The sequence below is a fragment of the Thunnus albacares genome, chromosome 15 (genome assembly GCF_914725855.1).
Source record: "Thunnus albacares chromosome 15, fThuAlb1.1, whole genome shotgun sequence".
NCBI classification, from domain to species: domain Eukaryota; kingdom Metazoa; phylum Chordata; class Actinopteri; order Scombriformes; family Scombridae; genus Thunnus; species Thunnus albacares.
Genome location: NC_058120.1, coordinates 18070317 through 18090132, shown reverse-complemented (window position 1 = coordinate 18090132; position 19816 = coordinate 18070317). Strand labels below are relative to the sequence as shown.

The following is a 19816-nucleotide window of genomic DNA, read 5'->3' as shown; positions in this document are numbered from 1 at the left end:
AATATTTAGTTTGTTTATTTAGCCTTTGTCATACCCAACAGTACGTTTTATGTTACATCAGACGGTAGGCTACAATATAAAAAGTCACAAATGAGAACATGGTCAAAGCAGATTATCCGTGCATGGAATCAGTGAAGGAAGCAGCATCTTTTTAAATAGACTATAGGCACAAAGGCAGCCTGTATTGTTTTAGTCATTCTCATCAAAAATGCAAGCAGGCGCAGGACCAATATTAAACTGTGAAATCAGTGACACAGCAACACTTTTACACTAAGAAACGCGCTCCCTCCTTTCTCCCTCTCCGGTTGCCTCTATCTCTCTTTCACTCTGTCCCTCAAATACGACTTCCCTGCACGGTTTATGTATTTTTGAAGAGTTTTTTTTCTGGCCTTGTCAGATTTTAGGAGTATTTGACGAGTGTCGCAGGACAGCCAACGTCAACTTACTTCAAGAACTGTCCTTTGTGAGTATCGCTTACATTTTACGAGGATTGAGAGATGCTTCAGATCGGCAGTGAGTGAGCAGCATGTCATTGCTAGATACCGCCCCTCGTGCTGCAAAATAACCAATCATCTGCCAGTATACTCAGCTCTCGTGGATGTATCGACCAATCAACGCGCTGCTCACATAAAAGTCATCTCTTCAACTTCCTAGCGGGAAGCTGCTATCGAAGAACTGTCCACAGGCAGCAGGAGTCAATGGTAAACAAGCCGATTTGAATGGTATTTATTGTTCTGTGGCCATATTTGACAACGTTTTACATACATTAGCTGTGTTGTAATCCCTCCAAGATGATACATTGAATTGTTTGTCGCCACATGCTTTTAGTGCGGAGCGTTAGCCATAACATAAAGCTAAGTTCGGTTAGCAATGAAGGTACAGCTGTTTTTGACAGCTGTTAAGTCACCTGACACGTTTGTTTACTTCTCAAAACCAGATTTCTACAGTAGCATTAGTTAATTAAACTCTCACCTGTCTGTACAGATAGATACAGTGGCTGATCAAAAAGAAAGATGAGACTGTCCCGAGCTGAATATAAAGAGATAGCGAAATGGACTGAGCAGCTGAGACCTACCCGCCAGTGTATGAAGATGCTGAAGGAAAGATTTCCAAAGTAAGTGGTTACTCACCGGACTCTATTCATTTTGTCAGTCTCTTTTCTCTTTTACTTGTGCTTTTTCACATGGTGTAGTTGCTGTAGGTGCGTGTGTGTTTGTGAATCAACGAGTAATGTGTGAAATAAGATGTGTTTAGATAATGGGAAAGTAATCTGTAGTTCTGCAGGCATGTCTGGTCTTAATTACACTTTAAATTAAATGATTACTGTCTATCAATTCCCCTAGAAACATTATTTATTCTTGTCTCTCTTTGTTTTATCTTCCATTATTAAATATTTATAATCCCATTTAATGTACTTGTTATGATCACTAATTAATTCCACACAGCTTCTTGTATAGGCTTTCACCATAGCATTAGCCAATGTTTTGCCATGCAGCGCCTGCACATCCAGAAATCGAAGAGAGGGGTTAATGGTTGTGTTTGCCTTTCTCCTTGACACTGAGGGCCCTCACTTTATTGAACGTAACATGTGTAATCCCCCAAGGCCACCAGGACACCATGGCAGATCCCGTCTAGGTCACTTACAAAGTCGCATGTATTTGGAGCTTCCTACTTCCATTGTGACCTAATCACCAATCTAGAAGAAGGTATCAGGTCCCCAAAGGGGATGCAGCTGAGCTTGAGCTTGCCTTTGTTCTCACTGTTCGCATTTTACAGAATATGTCATGCGTATAAAGTGCATCTAATATCCTGTATGTTTAGGCACCAACACTAGGAGGTCCTTCTCATGTTTATTTTGAGTTCCTTTTCTCCTTTTGGTTTCCTAATCCAAACTGTTCAAATGCCAGTTTTTTCGAAAAGTTGTACTGGTGGGTGTAATAATTAAAGGAAAACATTGGACCGTTTTCCTTCCAATAATTCTGCACGATCTCTCCCTCCTGGAGGTGCTGGCTCTTTTGTTTAGTCTTGCTGGTTATTGTTATTATTTCGTTCACCATAACCAATCTTGGGGAGGCCCTTGCTCTTTAAAATCCCTGAGTCTCGTCACTGGGCCTGACAGACAGGCACGGCAGCAGTGTTTTCACAGCCTGCGAAATTATTCTGGTTGTCCAATCAGCTGAGCTGGGCTCTGGAGGGTTAGTGATTGGACTGGCAGGAAATCAGGCTCTTAAGACATAACATATCGACTAGGCCATCCATCATCTCTTAGCATGCGCTCAGGCACGGCAGTCAGCCACCCCCACCCCACACCCCTCCTGTCCCCTCGGACTGTGTGGGAGCCCTGCCACTGCGTAAATATTGGCTAGGCTGGGGCTGGCAGGGGGAGTTGGAGGGGGGTTAGGGGTTTGTTGTGAACTGGCCTGCACTGAATGGGTGGGCAGAATATTATTTGGGTTATAATAGTCAGAGATAGAAAAGACAGGTATCTGGATATCAAATCATTTCACATCGCACTGGATGATTTCTAAATGATGCAAGCAATGGTGAGGGAATTGTAGATTCATGTATTGTCTGCCAGTGTAATGTTGGAAACTGTGCTAGTTCTTTCAGGGGGGTGTGCTATATTTTTGGTAGAGCAGGACACGCTTATTTTTTTTATTAAGTGATTATTTCATCATATATACAAATTTTTAATATTTTTACGCTAACCTTTGTATTCAAACATATAAACCAATCAATATATGGAATTGTTGCCTGGGTCATGCATGGAAATACATGCTGATAAAATTTAGCTGCAATTATCGCCGGGCTATAATTCAATATTGTCAGCTATTGACTAAGTGAAGTCATATCGTCATGATAGGATGGTACTGTATTACCATTTTACAAAATTCTTATTACTAAATGAATGTCTCTGAGCAAATTGTAATTAAAAAGTAATAAAAGGAGTTATTGAAGTGTACGTATCACATGTGCAAAGACCTGTCTAGTGTAAAGCAGAGCAGTGGAACATATTTATGTATTACATCATTGTGGTGCACATCACATTTTACATGTGATTTTCCAAACCATGATAAATATTAATATCAGAGAAAATATTCTGATTAATATCCTGATATTAACTTTAATATATTGTCCAAAAACAATATTGTCCAGTTTTTTTTGGAATTAAAACATTAATTTGAAAACAACATTATATTTGAGTGTCATGATGTAGATCAATAGCAGTAGCCATTATGCTCAAGTCTCTGAATGCTGTATTGTGTATAAAACCATTTCGTAATCATTGCTTTTGATTGCGGACTCAAAGGGAGGAAAATTTAAACTTTGAACAATATGATAGTTATAGACAATTTCAAGGTAATTTCCACGGAAGGTCTGTCATTCTTTCTGTTGTACTATGAGTATAGTGGGAGGAGAGAGGGAGGGTCCCATAGACAGATAGAAAGAGAGAGATTGCGATGTGGAGTCCCTCATCTGTAACGGCTGCATAACACAGATGTTGGGAGTCATCTGTCAGCCTGGCCTCTCTTGCCGGGCCCGAGCTGCTCTGGGGGGAAAAGAATTGGACACGGTGCTGTCACTTTTTACCCCCACTCACAATGGAGGGACATGCAAATATCAACCCCCATTCTTGCCCTCTCTTCCTTGCCCTCCTCTTAGCCAGCCGTGGTGTCCTGCCTAGTATCTGGACCGCGGCTAGGCAGCAAGGGGGGGGGGGCGAGGGAGGGCTCATCGCAGGATGGTGCAGGGAAAAATGTGACATCAGTCCCATCAGGTCCTTCTCTTGCCACATATTAGAATTGGAAATGATGGGCTGCTCTCTGAGGCCTGGCCTGGCTTCCCCTGGGTCCAGAGGGGACCCCAGTCCTTCAACCCTTTGTCCCCCGAGAGAGTCTGTGCAAGGAGGGCGAGAAAAAGAGGGAGGGAATGTGAGAGTCCACTGTGTCCTTCTGTGCTATATTATGAATGAATTTGGATGTAATGATTACCCCCCTCTTTAAAATGCCATTCAGCTTACTCCTCATATGGCTTTCACAGTTATAGAAGTGGGAGGGTTTGCAGAAAGGGGCAGATGCCTCTATTTTGGAAAATGTTTTAAAAGTAAAGTGTGAAGCATCCCTCCCATCAAAATACAGCCAGTGCCTCTCTCTCTCTTTCTCTCTCTCTCTCTCTCTCTCTCTCTCACACACACACACACACAGACACACAGAGTTCCCTGGTGAGGAGTCCCTGAACGTTTTTCGAATCGGGCCCTAATGTGCCGTTTTCATCAGCACTGAGGCGGGCTGCAATATGGTGCTGGGGCTCGCTCTGGGAATATGAATGTTGATTAAGCATGCGTTCAGCCTTTTGAAATTCTGAAGAAGTGTCAGAATAATGGATGTTGAGCAAATGTCAAGCATTTGTTAATTTCTCTGTTATTTGGGGTTTATCTAGCATGATCTTTGGAAGGAAAGCGCAGGGCAGGGTTGTTGTGGCATGTGCCATTGATATGGTGATTTCTTGGCTCCAGACACTTTGTTTTTGATGGTAATATCTAGGCTCAGGAGGACGAAGCTTAGGGACTTGCTCATTGATTATTTATTATGGCTGTAGTGTTTATCTCTTTTTTTACATGCTGGTTAAATCCACAGATTTGGTAATGGGCATGATGCATTAAACTGGCAAGCTCTTTATACATTTAGTTTAACTTTATAGCTCAAGAAATTGACAAAAGACTTGATCAGTTTTTGGTTTTTTTTTGTGGACTCATTAGCAAAATGGATATATCTGTATACCTTGTATTGTTTCTCTGTACCAGCTTAGTGTTATTTGCAGTGTAGGCACTGTTTAATTCAAACATTGATTAAGACTTAAGGAGCCTTTTTACAGTTTTTTTTTCACACCTAAAAATTCACAACATTACATTAGGGTACTGTTTGGGCAAGATGATCTAATCACAAGTTAATTAATCTTGTTACATAGCTTAATTAGATAGTCAGTTCAATCAGCATTTTTCATCAAACTGTATTATATTTCCTGATTTAGTCACCAGAAAAGTCACATTCTTATTTTCACTTCAAAAAGCTTTAGTAAAGCTCACCTGAATGTTTTAAAAATATATATAAGGTGAGAGGGCATCTCAAGACATATGACATACTGAAATAATAACATTTTAAATATTTTAAATTGTCCCAGTTGGATTGTTTCTAGCTTTAACTGCGATTTCCATCATTGTCTCTGCGGAATCAGCTGAGTTGCTCTGTTGTAGCTCTTGTGAAGGTAGAATTCCCCAGCTATTTTGTAGCCTGGAAGTGGCAATGACATTACCCAGAGGCTGATCTAGTGCAGAGCTTGTGAGGGCAGCCCCGGCAGCCTCCAGTGCACGGCCTCACACTTCTGGCTGCCCATATTGAACAAAACACAAACTGGCAGTTGGGGCTTAGGGGTACAACCCTTGAAGGCTGAGAGACTGGCAAACTAATTCCACAGCTTTATGTGGTTAGATGAGCATTGGAAGGGTGAGGGGATGAATGAAGTGTAAGCAGAGGAGGAGAGATGTAGAAAGAAGAGAAGCTGTGCTGAGTTTACAACTTCATGTCAGGCTAAGGAGTTCATGAATAATAGATGCAATCAATTACTTGATTAGGAAGCACAGGAATGACTACTTCCTCTTCATATCATAGGGATGTTGTCCAAGCACACTCTATAGATTGCCCTGCCTTTTCGGCTCATTGGGCTAAAAACACTGAGGTAAGCAGCCCGTTGCACAAGTAAGGTGTAGCTTATAGCAATTATAGGGACACTATCTTGAAAGTTGCTGGGTTGCTAGACAAAATAAGATGTAAATATTTGTAGAGACAGATATTCAACTTAGGAATATGATAATGGTAAAAGCAAGTATTGTGTGCTGTATTTGGCAGTAGCATCAGTGCTGTCCCTCAACCCCCAAGCCATACACACACAAAGGGAAACCTACAGCAGAGTACTACAGTTCTGCTGGGCAGCTATGGTAGAGTCTATTGCCCCAGGTTCTCTTTGCATACTGGGATCAATTGCAAAAGAAGAATGAAACAAATTGCGCAGAATGGTACAAGTTTCCCAGCCACGCTTGGGGGAGTAGGCAATTGGTCAGTGTAATGTGTTTCCTTGCCAGACCAGTGGACGCTCGCCACTTGACGGATAACATGGACCTCATTTTCAATTTTCCACGAGAGTTTGCAGAAGCAGCAGTGACAATAATTATACTATAACAATGGCAACGTACTATAATAGCCATAACATGTTTTGTCACAGACAGAGTCATGAAGATCCTTAGCTTTCAAGAGGAATCACAATTAGGGTGGTGATTGCGGGACTTTTCCCGCTTTTTTTTTTGCTACCATTATAAAACAGTTCTGACATCTTCGGGCACCTCAGTAGACAGGAATTTTGAAAGATTGTAATAAAGTGAAGAGGGCCGGGTAAGGGTCATATTTTCCGTCTATTAGGACAGCAGTAGGCAGTGAGATGCCCTGTTGTGCTTCTGCTAAAGCAATTTCTGTCCACAGTACACCACAGGCTGGTAGGTTTTCTGTGGCCTCCCCAGAGAGACATTGAGGAGGGGGTTCACTATCTTTTAAATGTAGTGGAATGCATTTGAGTCAAGCTTTGGGTAAATATTCCTACAGTAATGTAAGTAACAAGCTTGAGAATACAGTGATAATATAGTGAAACTGAAAGAAATATAATTTTACTTCAAATTCTAACTTTTGTTGTCACTTAAACCTAATAATACAAATAATATACATTTTAATGTATATTATAAACATTATAATACATTTTGGCATCTAACTTAAACAATTGAAATTGAAAGAAGGCTATTCAGTTGTTTTACAGAAAAGCAAACAAACACGTAAAACTAATTTAAACTGTAAACACGTGTGCTCATTGTGCAAGTATTTGTTTGAAGCTGCATGACACTGAGATTTGTGTTTGCTTCTATCCCTTGTCAAAATATATCACATTTATACATTAACGCATGAACATTTTTTCTACGCATTTGTTTCACTGCAGATGATGGTAGGCTTAGCTGAGAAACAGATGTTAGCATTTTGCCTATCAGCATGTGTAATTAGCAGCATTTGCATATCCAGAGTGTTTAACCCACATTCAGCTGTTTTTCACTTTAGAAAATATTGATATATAGGAAAGTAAATGCTTAATATATTATTGTCGGCACTTTTGCATGAGTGACATCTTAAGATACATTCTGGCAATGCTAGGAAAGCATTAGCTAATAATAAAAATAAGAGGTGTGGGTAGCAATAGAATGACGTGTTCAAACTAAGCATTATCTCCATACACTCTCTAAGAGTGAATCATTTCATCCATGTCACCCCCCTCTTAAAATAGCTGCATTGCCATTAGTAAAAATATGTGCTATACCTCAATTAGCCAGTTCCATGCCCTGAAGAGTCGCACCATGCAACACTCACTGCATGCAGATACACCAAATGCTAAGTACTGTCGCAGCATATGATACCAATGCCATTAGCCAGGTGGCTTTCATTACCTAAATTACAGCTATTGTTTATAATTAATTATTTGTAAATAGGAAGATTCTGAATATAATTGATAGCATGATTTCCCCCCATCTCCTATTAATTAGGTTGATGGGAATTTCTAGTCTTTTCACTGCTGTTTTCCGAATGCATAAGCAGATCAGGCAATTCAACACTCAAACACCGCTTATGAATCTGACAAATTCAAGTTTGAATTTGTCAGATTCATAAGCGGTGGATGGCGTAACTTAATAGAGCCTAAAGCACTGACCAGACAGGCATACCAGCTCTGTGACAAAGTGAAAGTCCCTAATTGTTTTTAATTTAATCTGCCGCTTTACTATTTTGGGTGCCAGTGCATATTAATGCTCTGTCTTATGTTGTAAGGAAGGGTAATTAGGTTGAGAGTGAATGAGTCCCTAACCACTCTTCTGTTACCCAACCTTCTGTTTCCCCATGTTCTAAATTACATCCAAGAGGGAGGGATTTTTTCTTCTTCTTATAAAGGTCAATGTGAGGATGCGCTGTAGTGTCACAGACTCTTTTTGAAATGTATTTTCAAATGTGTTCATTGTTTACTTTAATAAATTTCAGTGACTGAACACTGATTTGAAACCATACCGGCAAACCTCACCATAATTCATAAAATACATTTAAGTAGGCTACGTAAGTAAGACAGGGATTGGTGACCTCAGTTGTTTACTTAGGCGTCTTACCAATGGTCTGTCTATACACAGATCGAGTTTTTAGGGCTCCAACCTCCCCGCCTCTGTTATAGCCAAGGGGTTGTTTTCGATTTACTCTGAGAAGTTTCTCTAATCTTAGAATCATTTTAATGACATTGACATAAACCTTTATTTTTCTTTTTTGTGGCTTATTTTTCAGTTGTAACCTCATCATCAGCAGGAAATTGTAGAAATATAAGAAAAGGTTTAAAATCTTGTTACCTAACTAATCTAGCTGCTGCACTCATAATGTGCACAAATATGGATAAAACTCTAATTACTAGCCATTTTGTAGGCTAAAAAGCAGGAATAAATGAATCTTGTTTTGCAATAGTAACAGATTTTTTTTGTATCAGTTTATTTATTTTCAAAACCCCTGAGATAAGATAGAATTCTACAAATACTGGCATTATGAGGCAAGAAGGTGGATGAATTACTGTGAAAATGTAATGCTACTGTTCAGCAGGCATATCAGATCCCTATTGTAAGACTGCACTTGGCTCCATATTTTAGCATGATGTGAGCATACTGTGCCCAGGAGAGCACAGGTTGGATATACATTAATGTAAAGCCTGCAATAACTTACTACTAATGTCTTTTAAATGGAAAAAGGGGCATTATACAATACGAGTGCAGTGTAAAACTTGACAGACTATAAAACCAACCCAAACTCTTGGTTTGGTTCCAGATATATGCACTCATCTCTTCACATTGCTCTCATTTTTTTTTCTCCTCTTCAAACCTAACAAAAACACATTCAAAAACACATCATATTTATGTACTTACTTTCAGCAGTTGTGGTGCTTTTGTCTAGTTTTGATGTCAGCAAAAATGGATTGACGTAAGAAAGAAAAACAAAAGTCCCCAAAGTTCTTAGTGTTTTTGAAACGGATATGTTTTCCCAGATATTAAGAGCAGTTTATGTCCCTTTAAAGTTAACAGGGTATAGATTTAGCAATTAGGCAGTAATCATGCTCATTATAGAGAGTAATCCATTTAAAACCTAACAGATGTCTGTTCCAACAGGGGGATCGCGATGGTCCCATGCAATAAGGCTGTAATGTTGTTGAAATGCTCAGGTGCAAGGTTGAAGTGTGGAAGAAATTTTTTTCCTCCCTTAAGTGTCCTCATGTTGACAGTTGACCATTTAATGGTCCACTTAATTGCAGTGGCCCCTTCGTCCCCAAGCATCATTGTAAATTAATGCTGAGGTGGCAATGTTTTTTTCTGAGAGTTTCCCCTACTTCAAACATTCGGTCATTCTCTTTTGCAACTGTACTTGGTGGTTGACGAGAATCATCTGTGTGATGGGTTGAGCCCCAGAGAGTTTCTAATTGTTGAGAATTCGCTGTTCTTCAGCCAGAGCAGTAAAACTGTTTAAAACTGGCATTTGGAGATTCCAAGATGATGCCTTTGGTGGGGTGAGTCATTATAAACTGCTAAACCATTCCAGTGTGTGAAATGCTTTTATTAAGATATGGTCACATACTGAGACTACAGACGGAAATCAAATGTTTGAGATTCCTCTGGCTTTGTTTATAAGTCACATGGTTATTTCATGGTTTATAGTGATTGATGTTGAAGGCCTATGTGGACTCAATATTTCAATGTGGATTGGAAGCTTCAGCTTCTCGTCAGTATTTACATACCATTCTCAGGCAACTTGTAATGAAAAGTCCATTAAATTTAACAATCAAGTATACTGAGAGCAGTATATGGAGACACAAAACCACTGGAGACGATCACAGACCGGTTTGTATGTGCGTATGCATGCTTCCGCTGCATTCATATGTTTTCTGTTGATATGAGGGGTGGAGGTATGTACCATCCAATTAGAATAATATCTGTCACTGCTTTAAATATCTTCAACTCAAAGGATGCAGTGGGGGTTGGGGAGGGATATATCGAAGGGGCTGTCGGAGCTGCCTGTTTTCCAGGTTTGCCTCTCTGCCAGGTGTTTGACATTGACTGGAGCTGGAGATGAATGTAGCTTATGGCAACCCATGGAATTGACCGACTCCTGGGAGTCCCAGCTTCCTGCAGTGAAAGTTTCCATTTTCAAAGCCCATCAGTTGCAGTGGGAGGGCTCCAGAACGGCCCATATGCCAGCGCTGACAGTGAAGCAGGAAAACTTTCCTCTATCTGTGAATTGCTACACCATTCACACAAACAAATACAGACACTCACAGCGGTCACTGCTTTTGCAAAGAGACATCTACCAAACCAAGAGGCGTAATTGGACTTGAACTCTACCAATTATTTGCATGAATTGAATTTAATTCCCTCTGATTTTGTACTGTTTGCTTACTTACTGTTTTGCTTTGTGTCGTTTTACAACAGTATAAACTGCACTTCAATTTAAAAAAAAATGCTTTAACTACAGTAGCCTAAATTTAAATATGGTAGAAGAATATGGTATGTATGAATGAGTGAAAGAAAAAAAACAGGCTATATTTTTCTCATCTCTCATACCACACACATCCTCCCCCTTTCTCCCACCCCTACGCCATCGTGGCAGGAATCCTTTGTCAGAGGTGTTCATCTGGAACAACTTTGCCACACTTGTTTTCATGTTCTTTTAGATTACAGGGCAGCTGGCCCCAGCTTTGAAGCTCCCCCTCTCCCTTTGTCTCTGTGCAATGCACTCTGGTAATTAACTTTGTCCTTCTTTTATTTGTTCCAGTCACTCGCAGTCCACTCTTCTGAGCATCTTCTCCCTGGAGTACCAGGTTAGAAGTTTTCTTCCTTTGTGAGCCCTGACAGGTGCCTAATTGAATGATGAATGTCCCTTTATTTCTTTGTAATTGAACTGCCAGCTCTCTGATTGGTTTGGAGGATGCCCCCCCACCATACCCCCGTTTATTTCAAGCCCCCCCACCCTCTCCTCCTCCTCCTCACGTTCACGTTGAGGGCCCTTGCCTGCCTGAGCCTCAGTGGATGTCTGCCAAGCCTTCCCATCCATCTGTCTAATAACATCTAGCCCCTGCTTATTTGGTGGACCTGTAATAAATTATGCTAAACCATTATTATTCTGACAATAATAATTTCCCCGTGTAGTGCGGCTGCGTGTGCTAAATGTTTGCTGACTCGCACTGTCACTGCTGCTTTCCACGGCTGACAGCGGATGATGATAAATGGCCGCTGCCGCCAGTGGCAGAAGGCAGCACAGGCAGAAAATGGAGTCATTTATCATCCCCCTGACAGGTGTCAGTCACACTGCCTGTCTCTGTGGAATTACATTTTTTTTGTGTGTAGTAGTTTTTAAATAAGTTGTTTTTTAACCAATGCTCTTCCTTTTTTATCCCCTGTCCTCCTCCTTCTCGGCAAGGATGGCAATTGAATTGCATGGAAATGTCAGGGTGTGGAATGTGGAATAGGGTCATTGTTTGATCGAAAAAGGGGAAATTAATACAAGGTTTGAGTGAGGAGGATGGGGGGTAAAACAAGCTTGCCTGGGCACACTTTGACCCTTAGCAAACTTATTGAAATTAAATCACTTTGACCCAAGATCTCTGGTGCTTATTCATACACAATAGGAGCCAAGGCTGAAAGGGTCTGCATTTTATTCAGGTGGACTGTAAACTTAAAACTTAAATCCCTTACTTCTTAACAAATGGAATTTTATGAAAAATTATTTATTATACTACTACTACTAGTACTACTACTACTAATAATAATAATGATAATAACAATAATAATGCTAATAACAACAACAACAACAACAACAACAACAACAATAATAATAATAATAATTTTGTTGTTATTGTTATTATTATTAGTAGTAGTAGTGGTAGTAGTAGTAGTGTTGTTGTTGTTGTTGTTGTTGTTTATCTTACATCAGTGTTCCCTTTGCGACAGAAACGAACCAAGAGAACAATCTCAAGACACCATGCGCCAGATGTCATTGAAAGCCACTACCAGAGGTACTGTATTACTCTGTATTTCTTTATTGCTCTTCTCTACCCTGTCTCACACACTCTGTTTATCTTCCTCTCATCTCTATCACTGTTTTTTTTTTTATTTTCTTTATCTGTCTCCCACTTTTGTATGCTCTCTTTGTCTTCCCATTTCTCTGACTGAGGAAGAGACTTGCCAAAGTCACATGAGAGTAGGTGGGCCACCGTGACAGATATAATCTCCCCCAAACAAATCACCACCCTCAGGATTCATTCCAGACCTCCACTTGCACCTGCTAAGTTAAAGCTCTGTTCTCCGTGTCAAACTGAAAGCAGAAAAAAATAAACAAATAACCAGCCATTGGACATTTGCCTTACACTGGCTTATGATGGGCTGATTATCTATAATTCAATGAATATGGATAAAAAAAACACAGGCTATAAGGGGAAAATCTTCTTTGCATATTGCAATTACCCTTTATCTAGCTTATTAAGCCATTGTTCTGAGGAAAACAAGGCTGGATAATGCACTTCTAATCCACTTAAACAACAAACCTCAGAGATGATCTGGGTAAGATCTGAAGGGGGCTGCAGTTTTAGCTGGCGAGGGAAAAAAGGCTTTTTAGGCGGCAGGAGTTAACTAACTATCATATGCTTGTCTGGCTTCAAGGAAATTTGAAGCCCTCCAAGCAGTGCTGTTTTAACCGCATAGAGCCTGCCATATGCCACCCAGGGCAAAGTCATCAGGGACATTAGCATGTCTTGGCTAGCCTGGTCTAGTCCCCTCTACCCTTCTGTCTGCCTTTGTGGGCCATGTTTTTTCACTGCTTTTGTTGTTCTTTGTTGTAATGAAGGTATCTGAGTGAAGCCAAGGCACATCCGACTGCTCCCGTCTTGTTGGAGTTGGCCAATGAGGTAATGGCATAACCTTTATTTTTTTCTCTGTCTTTTTTTTTTACCATTAAAAATCTCATCAATGGATGCCTGCTATTTTCTATAGATTGGATAGATAGAAGTTGGCAGCAGTTTTTGATTTTCTGTCGTCTGTTAGTCATTAGTAAAATTGGTAAAATGGTCTGCTCTATTATCAATTATTTGATGTAATTAGCTCTCACCTCCATTAAGCAGATGTGAAAATACTTTTTGTGTTTTATTATGTAATTTTCCAAATTGCAGTTTAGGCACAGTTGCCGCAAACTGCGGACAGGTGAGGGCAGGGTCATTTGTTAATTCCTCTCTTCATCACTTGTTTACTTTAGGAGGTCAGTGTAGTATTTGTACTTTGGTTGATGTAGTAGCAGTTGTATGGATACCTATAATTATATGTTAACTTAAATCCAAGCTATTCAATAGTACAAAATCCAAATATAGGATGGTGTGTGTTTGTGTGCTTGTTATCAAATATACTGATGATTTAAACACTTAAAATATGCACATCACCAAGTTTCTGGATTTCACATTAGTAACTATTAATCTTCCCAATGGCCACTAGTGTTCCTTACATTTTGTACCTAGTCAGTAAATTATCATTTCCATTAGAGTGGCACCAAATAATCAATCAGCAGTTCCTGCTCAGTGAATAAAATGCAGCAAAAACAGCTAATGTGGCTGAAATATTATAAATGTAAATTGATATTATGGTTAATTGATACCAGACGGATTGAAGCCAAACACTGAAATTCTTGCATTTATTCATTTGTCAATTGTATACATTGTTAGTTATTTTGTATATCGATCAATCAATCAACTTTATTTGTCACATGTCGTAATATAAGGTACAATCACAGTGAAATGTAATCCCATCAGTTCCTTCAATTTGTGCATTAAAAAGAGTTTGAATAGAATAGGAATAGTAATAAATATATGTGTATGATTGGAAGTAGAAGGGGTGGGGGAGTGTAGTCTTAGGCAGTGACCTCATTTAGGATCCTAGTGGCCTGAGGGTAAAAGCTCTTCCTGAGTCCCTCACTGCTGGCATGGTGTATCCGGTACCTTCCTCCTGACCGCAGCAGGGAGAAATGGCTGTTATCCGAGTGGTTGGGATCCTTAATGATTCTCCTAGCCTTATTCTGGTGTAAATGGTGTGCCTGGTGACAATATACTTTAGGCAAGGCCTTGCGGTCCTGTTAAGTGCTGTTTCCGTATCAGGCATTGGCATTCCCTGCCATGATGCACTCAATGGTGCACTCAATGGTGCAGGAGTAGAAATTCCTCAGTATTTGAGGGATACCTGGAATTTCCACAAGCATCCTAGGTGAAACAGTCTCTAGACCTGTTGATATTAAGGAGGGCATACTTCCTTCCCTGCTTCTTCCCAAAGTCCACTATCAGCTCCTTAGTCTTGCTGACATTCGGGAGTAGGTTGTTGTCCCGACACCAGTGGGTCAGGTCCTTTACTTTCTTCAGGTAGGCTTTTTCAATGTCATCTGTTATCAGGCCCACCACATCCGTGTCATCAGCAAACTTGATGATGGTGTTGGAGTCCAAAGTGGCTATACAGTTGTGTGTACAGGGAGTACAGCTGAGGGCTCAAAACGCAGCCCTGGGGTGCTCCGGTGTTAAGGATGATGGTAGAAGAGGTGTGTCCGTTTACCCTCACCACTTGGGGTCTGCCTGTCAGGAAGGCAAGGATCCACATGCACAGTGAGGTGTTTAATCCCAGGTACACATTAGCCTGGAAGGAACTATGGTGTTAAACACTGAGCTATAGTCAATGAACAGTAATCTCACATAGCTCCCTTTCTTGTCCAGGTGAGATAGGGAGGTGTGGAGGATGTGTGCTATGGCTTCTTCTGTACAGACGGTAGTGGGTCCGATGTGCTGAGTAGTTTGTAGTTAGTTAGTTTGGGGACCCGAAGTTAGGTATAACCCTCTTAAGGTCAGCCTGATTGAAGTCTCCAGCAACAATGAGCACAGCATCAGGATTACTGGCCTGTGAGTAGTTCAAGTCTTTGCCAAGATTCAACAAGGCAGCCTTAGTACTCACCTGTGGTGGGATTTAGACCGCTGTGATAGTGACCGATGTAAATACCCTTGGTAGAAAATGCAGTCTGCATTTGATAGACAATAACTCCTGATCAGGTGAGCAGGAACGGGATAGCATTTTAATTCCCACCGTCACACCAGTCCTTATTCACCATAAAGCACATGCATCCTCCTTTTTCCTTGCCAATCTCTTCTGTCAGAACGGTATACAGAAAAAGAGTCACCTGGTTGAAAGGTGCTGTCCGGTATTCCAGGATTTAGCCAAGTTTCGGTTAAACAAAAGACATTACAGTCCCTGATATCCTGTTGGAAACTGATGCTGGCATGGAGGTTGTCCAGTTTATTATCCAACGCCTGTACATTGACCAGCAGGATGCTTTGGCAGAGAAGATCCATGTGGCTGGGATCGCAGCTGGTGTTTAATCCCTCCATGTTTACCCCAATGTTGAGATGGATATGGTCTTAGATGTCTATGTGGTCGGGATCGTAGCTGGTGTTCATCCCCTTTAACTTTTCCAAGATGTTTACTCAGATGTTTACATTTGAAAACCTGGACCGGCCAGGTGGCAGAGTCAGCAGGGGGAGAGTTTGAGTCGGTGAGTTGACCATTTCCCTATCCTGATGAATAACTTGGAGTTATGTTATCATTGTCCAATATTCACAAAAGTGAATATAATATTGTAAAAATAAATGTAAACAACATAAATTTTCGTAAATTTAGCAGAGCTAACGGAGAGGCAACTTGATAGGTCCGCGCCTTCTAAAATGTATTATATATTGTTAGAATGGGCTGTATAAGCTTTTAAAATATTTAATTGCACATTTTATTTTTTATTGGTGCTTACAGCAGTCAATGAGATTTGAAGGTTTCTTAATCTAAAATCAGAGTAGTTCACATGCATCAGTGGCACCTCAAAGCTAACTGCCATTATTCATTCTCCATTTAATTGACACGTGATTTTTTTTTTTCTCTAAAGGATTAAATTCAGCTCAGAGATAACTGTCTATGAACCATTTAACTGTCATTTTAATATGCTACTTAACATTTAAACCAAGCACTCATGGTCTCCCACACCGCTAATTGATGTAGTTTCATCCCTTTATGAGACAATATATCTCCAACAGAGGGAAATGATTAACAATGATGAAAACTACTCATCGAATCTTTTTTTACCCCCAGAAGTGTTCGGTGAATATTGGTTCTAAACTCAGCAGTTGCAGTTATATGCTTTATATAGACTTTTATTTAAAGGTCAGTGAAACATACAGGCTTAAGAACAGGCACAGTTATGCTGTACTGTATGTGACACTCGTTAGCTTTGGGGGATAATAAAATCAGATCCAGAATTTAATGAACAATGATTATTTTCAGCAGGATTTCAAGGTCCTGTGACTCTCAGTCACATCTTAAGCTCATGAAGTGCTGCGATCTGACTTGAGAATCGAGATGGACTCATGATTAATATGAAAATTAGGGAGATGCAAGTACCTGAACTAATCAGGTGGTCCTTATTCAGGCTCAGCCAGTGTTAGTAATGTTGCCATTTTTCATGTGTCAACCCTGATGCAGGTTACCAGGAATCTGATGTTCTCTCGTTATCCAAAGGTGTGAATGGAGAGAAGGCCAATAAGCACAGGGAGGAAAGGATTGAGAAGGGTGAAGAAAGGGAGAGAAAATGAGGAGGGTTAGGGAGAGGAAAGCTACTGTAGCTGCAGGCTACAAATGCTAAGTCTGAAATGCTATCAGAGGTCTTAATGAAGATATAAACTCTGTGCTCACCCCTTAATTATTAGAGACATGTTTGGCCTTTTTTACAAGCTTCCTTCTTAATGCAGTATTATGGAGATGTTAACAAATACAACTGCGGGTAAAAAGACATTGTTTAGACAGAAGCCTCTCTGCTCCCAGCGTTACCAGGAAGCTTCAGAGAAAAGATGAAACGCACCATTCTCACTACAGGCTGAGGGCAAATTCACTTTTGGTCCCCAATTATGCTAACAAGAGAAAAAATGATCTTTGGCTGCAAGTACGTTGTGTTTCATAATGAGCTGGCTAGGAATGGCAAAGTCTTCAAGCAATGTTTTAATTCCCTCTATACTGAAGAGACTGTGAAATTTAGTAATGAATGACTTGGTGTGTCTTCTTATTTGCAGCATCTATTTTGTTTAAACAAAGGTCTAATACAATATTTTCAAAAATAATTTCATTCCATATGCCTGGTTTACCTTTAGAGCATATACATGCACCTCTACATCTTGGATATTTTATGTTAGATGCCTGTTAATTGAACTGAATAATTGTCACATTGTGCTGGCCTTGAAAATAGCTGCTGGTTTCCAGTGCATACCATTCTAACACTTTCTATTTATTTATATTTTGTGGAAATGCATTGTGCTGAAATGTGATCTGGTAGACACCTTCAGTACCAGTCATTAGTGCTCCCTTACCTGTCAGGGCTTCTGCCTGCACTCAAACCAAAAACATCTCACATCTCTCAAGGTGTCTTTGTGTTCAAAGAGTGCTGCAGCCATAGGTTCTATCCTTCCTATTAAGGACTGCATTCCCATAGTCCCTCTGGTGTGTCCTGTTGGTTCCTGCAGTTTTTGCCTTGGTGATCATCCTATGATTAAAGCTCTCTTTTGTCTCTAGGCTGGGCATAGTATGTGCAGCTTTTTCATATGAGATGAGAGACCACTATCTTCCGTTTGACAGAAGCAAAGGCAATTCAGCTGGGTAGCCTGGCTGCGTAATAGTCGATCTCTTGTTCCTTTGGGAAAGGTTATTGCAAAGCAAGGCTTTCAAAGACCAATTTGCGCAGATTGTCGAAAGTTGGGTCAAGGTTTGGAAAGGCAATAATATCATTTAGAGCCATTACAATCATTATTTTCAATGTGACATCAGCCAAAGGTAGACTAGCTGTGTAATTTCAGCGTTTCAGCTTTGAAATATGTTCGCACTTCCAACTGAATACGTTGGATTTAGTCTGAAGGTTTGTAAATGAAGTAATTCTCCAGAGAGGAATAACAATTCCACTATCCCTATGTATTGAAGTAGCATTAACTCCCCATTGACGCCTTAGCCTGTTTTTTATTAAGGCTAATTCTCTTTTTTTGTGTCCAATCTATGCTAAGGTGGATCTGTCTCCTGCACTGATGGCTCGTATCATCCTGGACAGGTTCCTTCAGGACCTGGAGGGTGGAATGTGTGAGTAACACTTTTCCATTTCCCACTCTGTCCTTTCTATCATTCCCTCCATCAGTCTTAATTGTAGCACTTTGTCTTTTGAATCCTTTTCTGTTTGAGTCCCAATTTCAGTTGTATTGCCACGGCTAGCTGCTGTATTTCCAACCTGTCCAAGCCTAATGAGAGACAGACCACATTTAGTAGCAGCGGCATCCCAGGGCACATGACTGGCAATTAAGCACTGGGAGGACCACCCACCTCTCAACTGCAGTGTGGATCAATGCTAGCTCACCTCATCAGTGTTATTTATAACACCCCTGATTTCTTCCCTCACCCTCCTTCATCCCCCAATGCCTCCATCTACCATACCCTCTCCTCTTCCCTCATCCCGGTCTCTTACTCCAACCCTACTGGGGTCCACTGAGGAAATTGTGTTGAAGAAAAGTGTGGCAGAAAAAGCAAACCATTCCTAGGTAGTGCTGACGGGCACGCTGCAGGAGAACTAAATTCCAGATGCAAATATTTTTGTTGAACATGTCAGAGATTGTCCAGAAATGGTGTGAATAATTGTCCATGTACGTTCTGGTTAGTGTCTTTTTTTGTCTTTTTTATGGCTTGAAATTACTTACATCATCTTCTGCTAAATGTTTTGGCACAATTCCTGGGATAATTTGCAGTTTTTGCGTGTGACATTTGTTAATTTATATAAAAACAAAACAAAAAAGCCCTTTCCCTTCACCTCTTACTTTCACTCTGGAACTCACAATATTACATGCACACATGATTCAATATTATTTTAATAGGTCCATGTCGAAGACTGTGTGTGTGTGTGTGTGTGTGTGTGTGTCTGTGCAGTAGTCAGTGCTTTGAGAGTGAATCGCATGATGTCAAAAAGACGTGCTTCCAATTTAATCAAGAAAGAGATTAAAGTGGATGTGTGTTATTTTCAACTTCACCACAGCACAGCCATTTGTCAAAGTCAAAGATGTGATTGCTTTGGACCCACCGTTATCCACTGCCTGTCAAAATACTAGTCTGAGCAGCTTGTAGAACAGGGCATTCATCCAGGAGAAGCACTCCGTCTCAGATAATAGCACACTACATCCCTCCATCTCCATACAGTGAAAACATGCTTTATTATTGCTCAGAATAGATTTGTAGCAGATGAAACTTCCTGGATGATCGTTGTTTAATTTCAAAACAGTGTTGTAACCATGCGGCGTCTCAGTGTTTGCGGGCTAGTAATGTCATGGTCATGGTTCTTGTAGAAAGTGATTTCACAGAGACTTTTACAGGATAATCTTATATCCAAATCCTCTTAACTAAACATAAGTGCTGTGACAAAAAATAGCTATGATATCCACTATTTTATATCCACTATTTTATTTGTTTGACTGTTACCTGCTATTTGAATATGAAGTATTTTCAAATGATAATGTCATCATATTGTACCTTTCCACTGTTGCCAGCTGTAGTGGCAGTGAGGGTGACTTCTGTTTT

At 40.3% G+C, this 19816-nt stretch overlaps 1 protein-coding gene and 1 long non-coding RNA gene across 4 annotated transcripts in view; one reads left to right on the top strand and one right to left on the bottom strand.

The window, feature by feature from the left end:
- The window catches only part of LOC122998754, a 56841-nt gene extending 56313 nt beyond the window's left edge, over window positions 1-528 (bottom strand). For both annotated transcript variants that reach the window (XR_006407495.1, XR_006407496.1), the window contains exon 1: window positions 447-528. This is a non-coding gene — a long non-coding RNA (uncharacterized LOC122998754). The remainder of the gene's footprint in view (window positions 1-446) is intronic.
- Window positions 529-603: 75 nt separating this feature from the next.
- Window positions 604-19816, top strand: part of cdin1 (CDAN1 interacting nuclease 1) — a 56991-nt gene continuing 37778 nt past the window's right edge. The window contains exons 1-6 of one of the 2 annotated variants that reach the window (XM_044375730.1): window positions 604-701; window positions 985-1114; window positions 10935-10980; window positions 12110-12174; window positions 13002-13062; window positions 18265-18337. In XM_044375730.1, the coding sequence (XP_044231665.1) occupies window positions 1014-1114; window positions 10935-10980; window positions 12110-12174; window positions 13002-13062; window positions 18265-18337 (346 nt within the window). In that variant the 5' untranslated portion in view covers window positions 604-701; window positions 985-1013. Of the gene's footprint in view, window positions 723-984; window positions 1115-10934; window positions 10981-12109; window positions 12175-13001; window positions 13063-18264; window positions 18338-19816 lie in introns of both variants that reach the window. The other variant, XM_044375732.1, reaches the window with a different exon arrangement.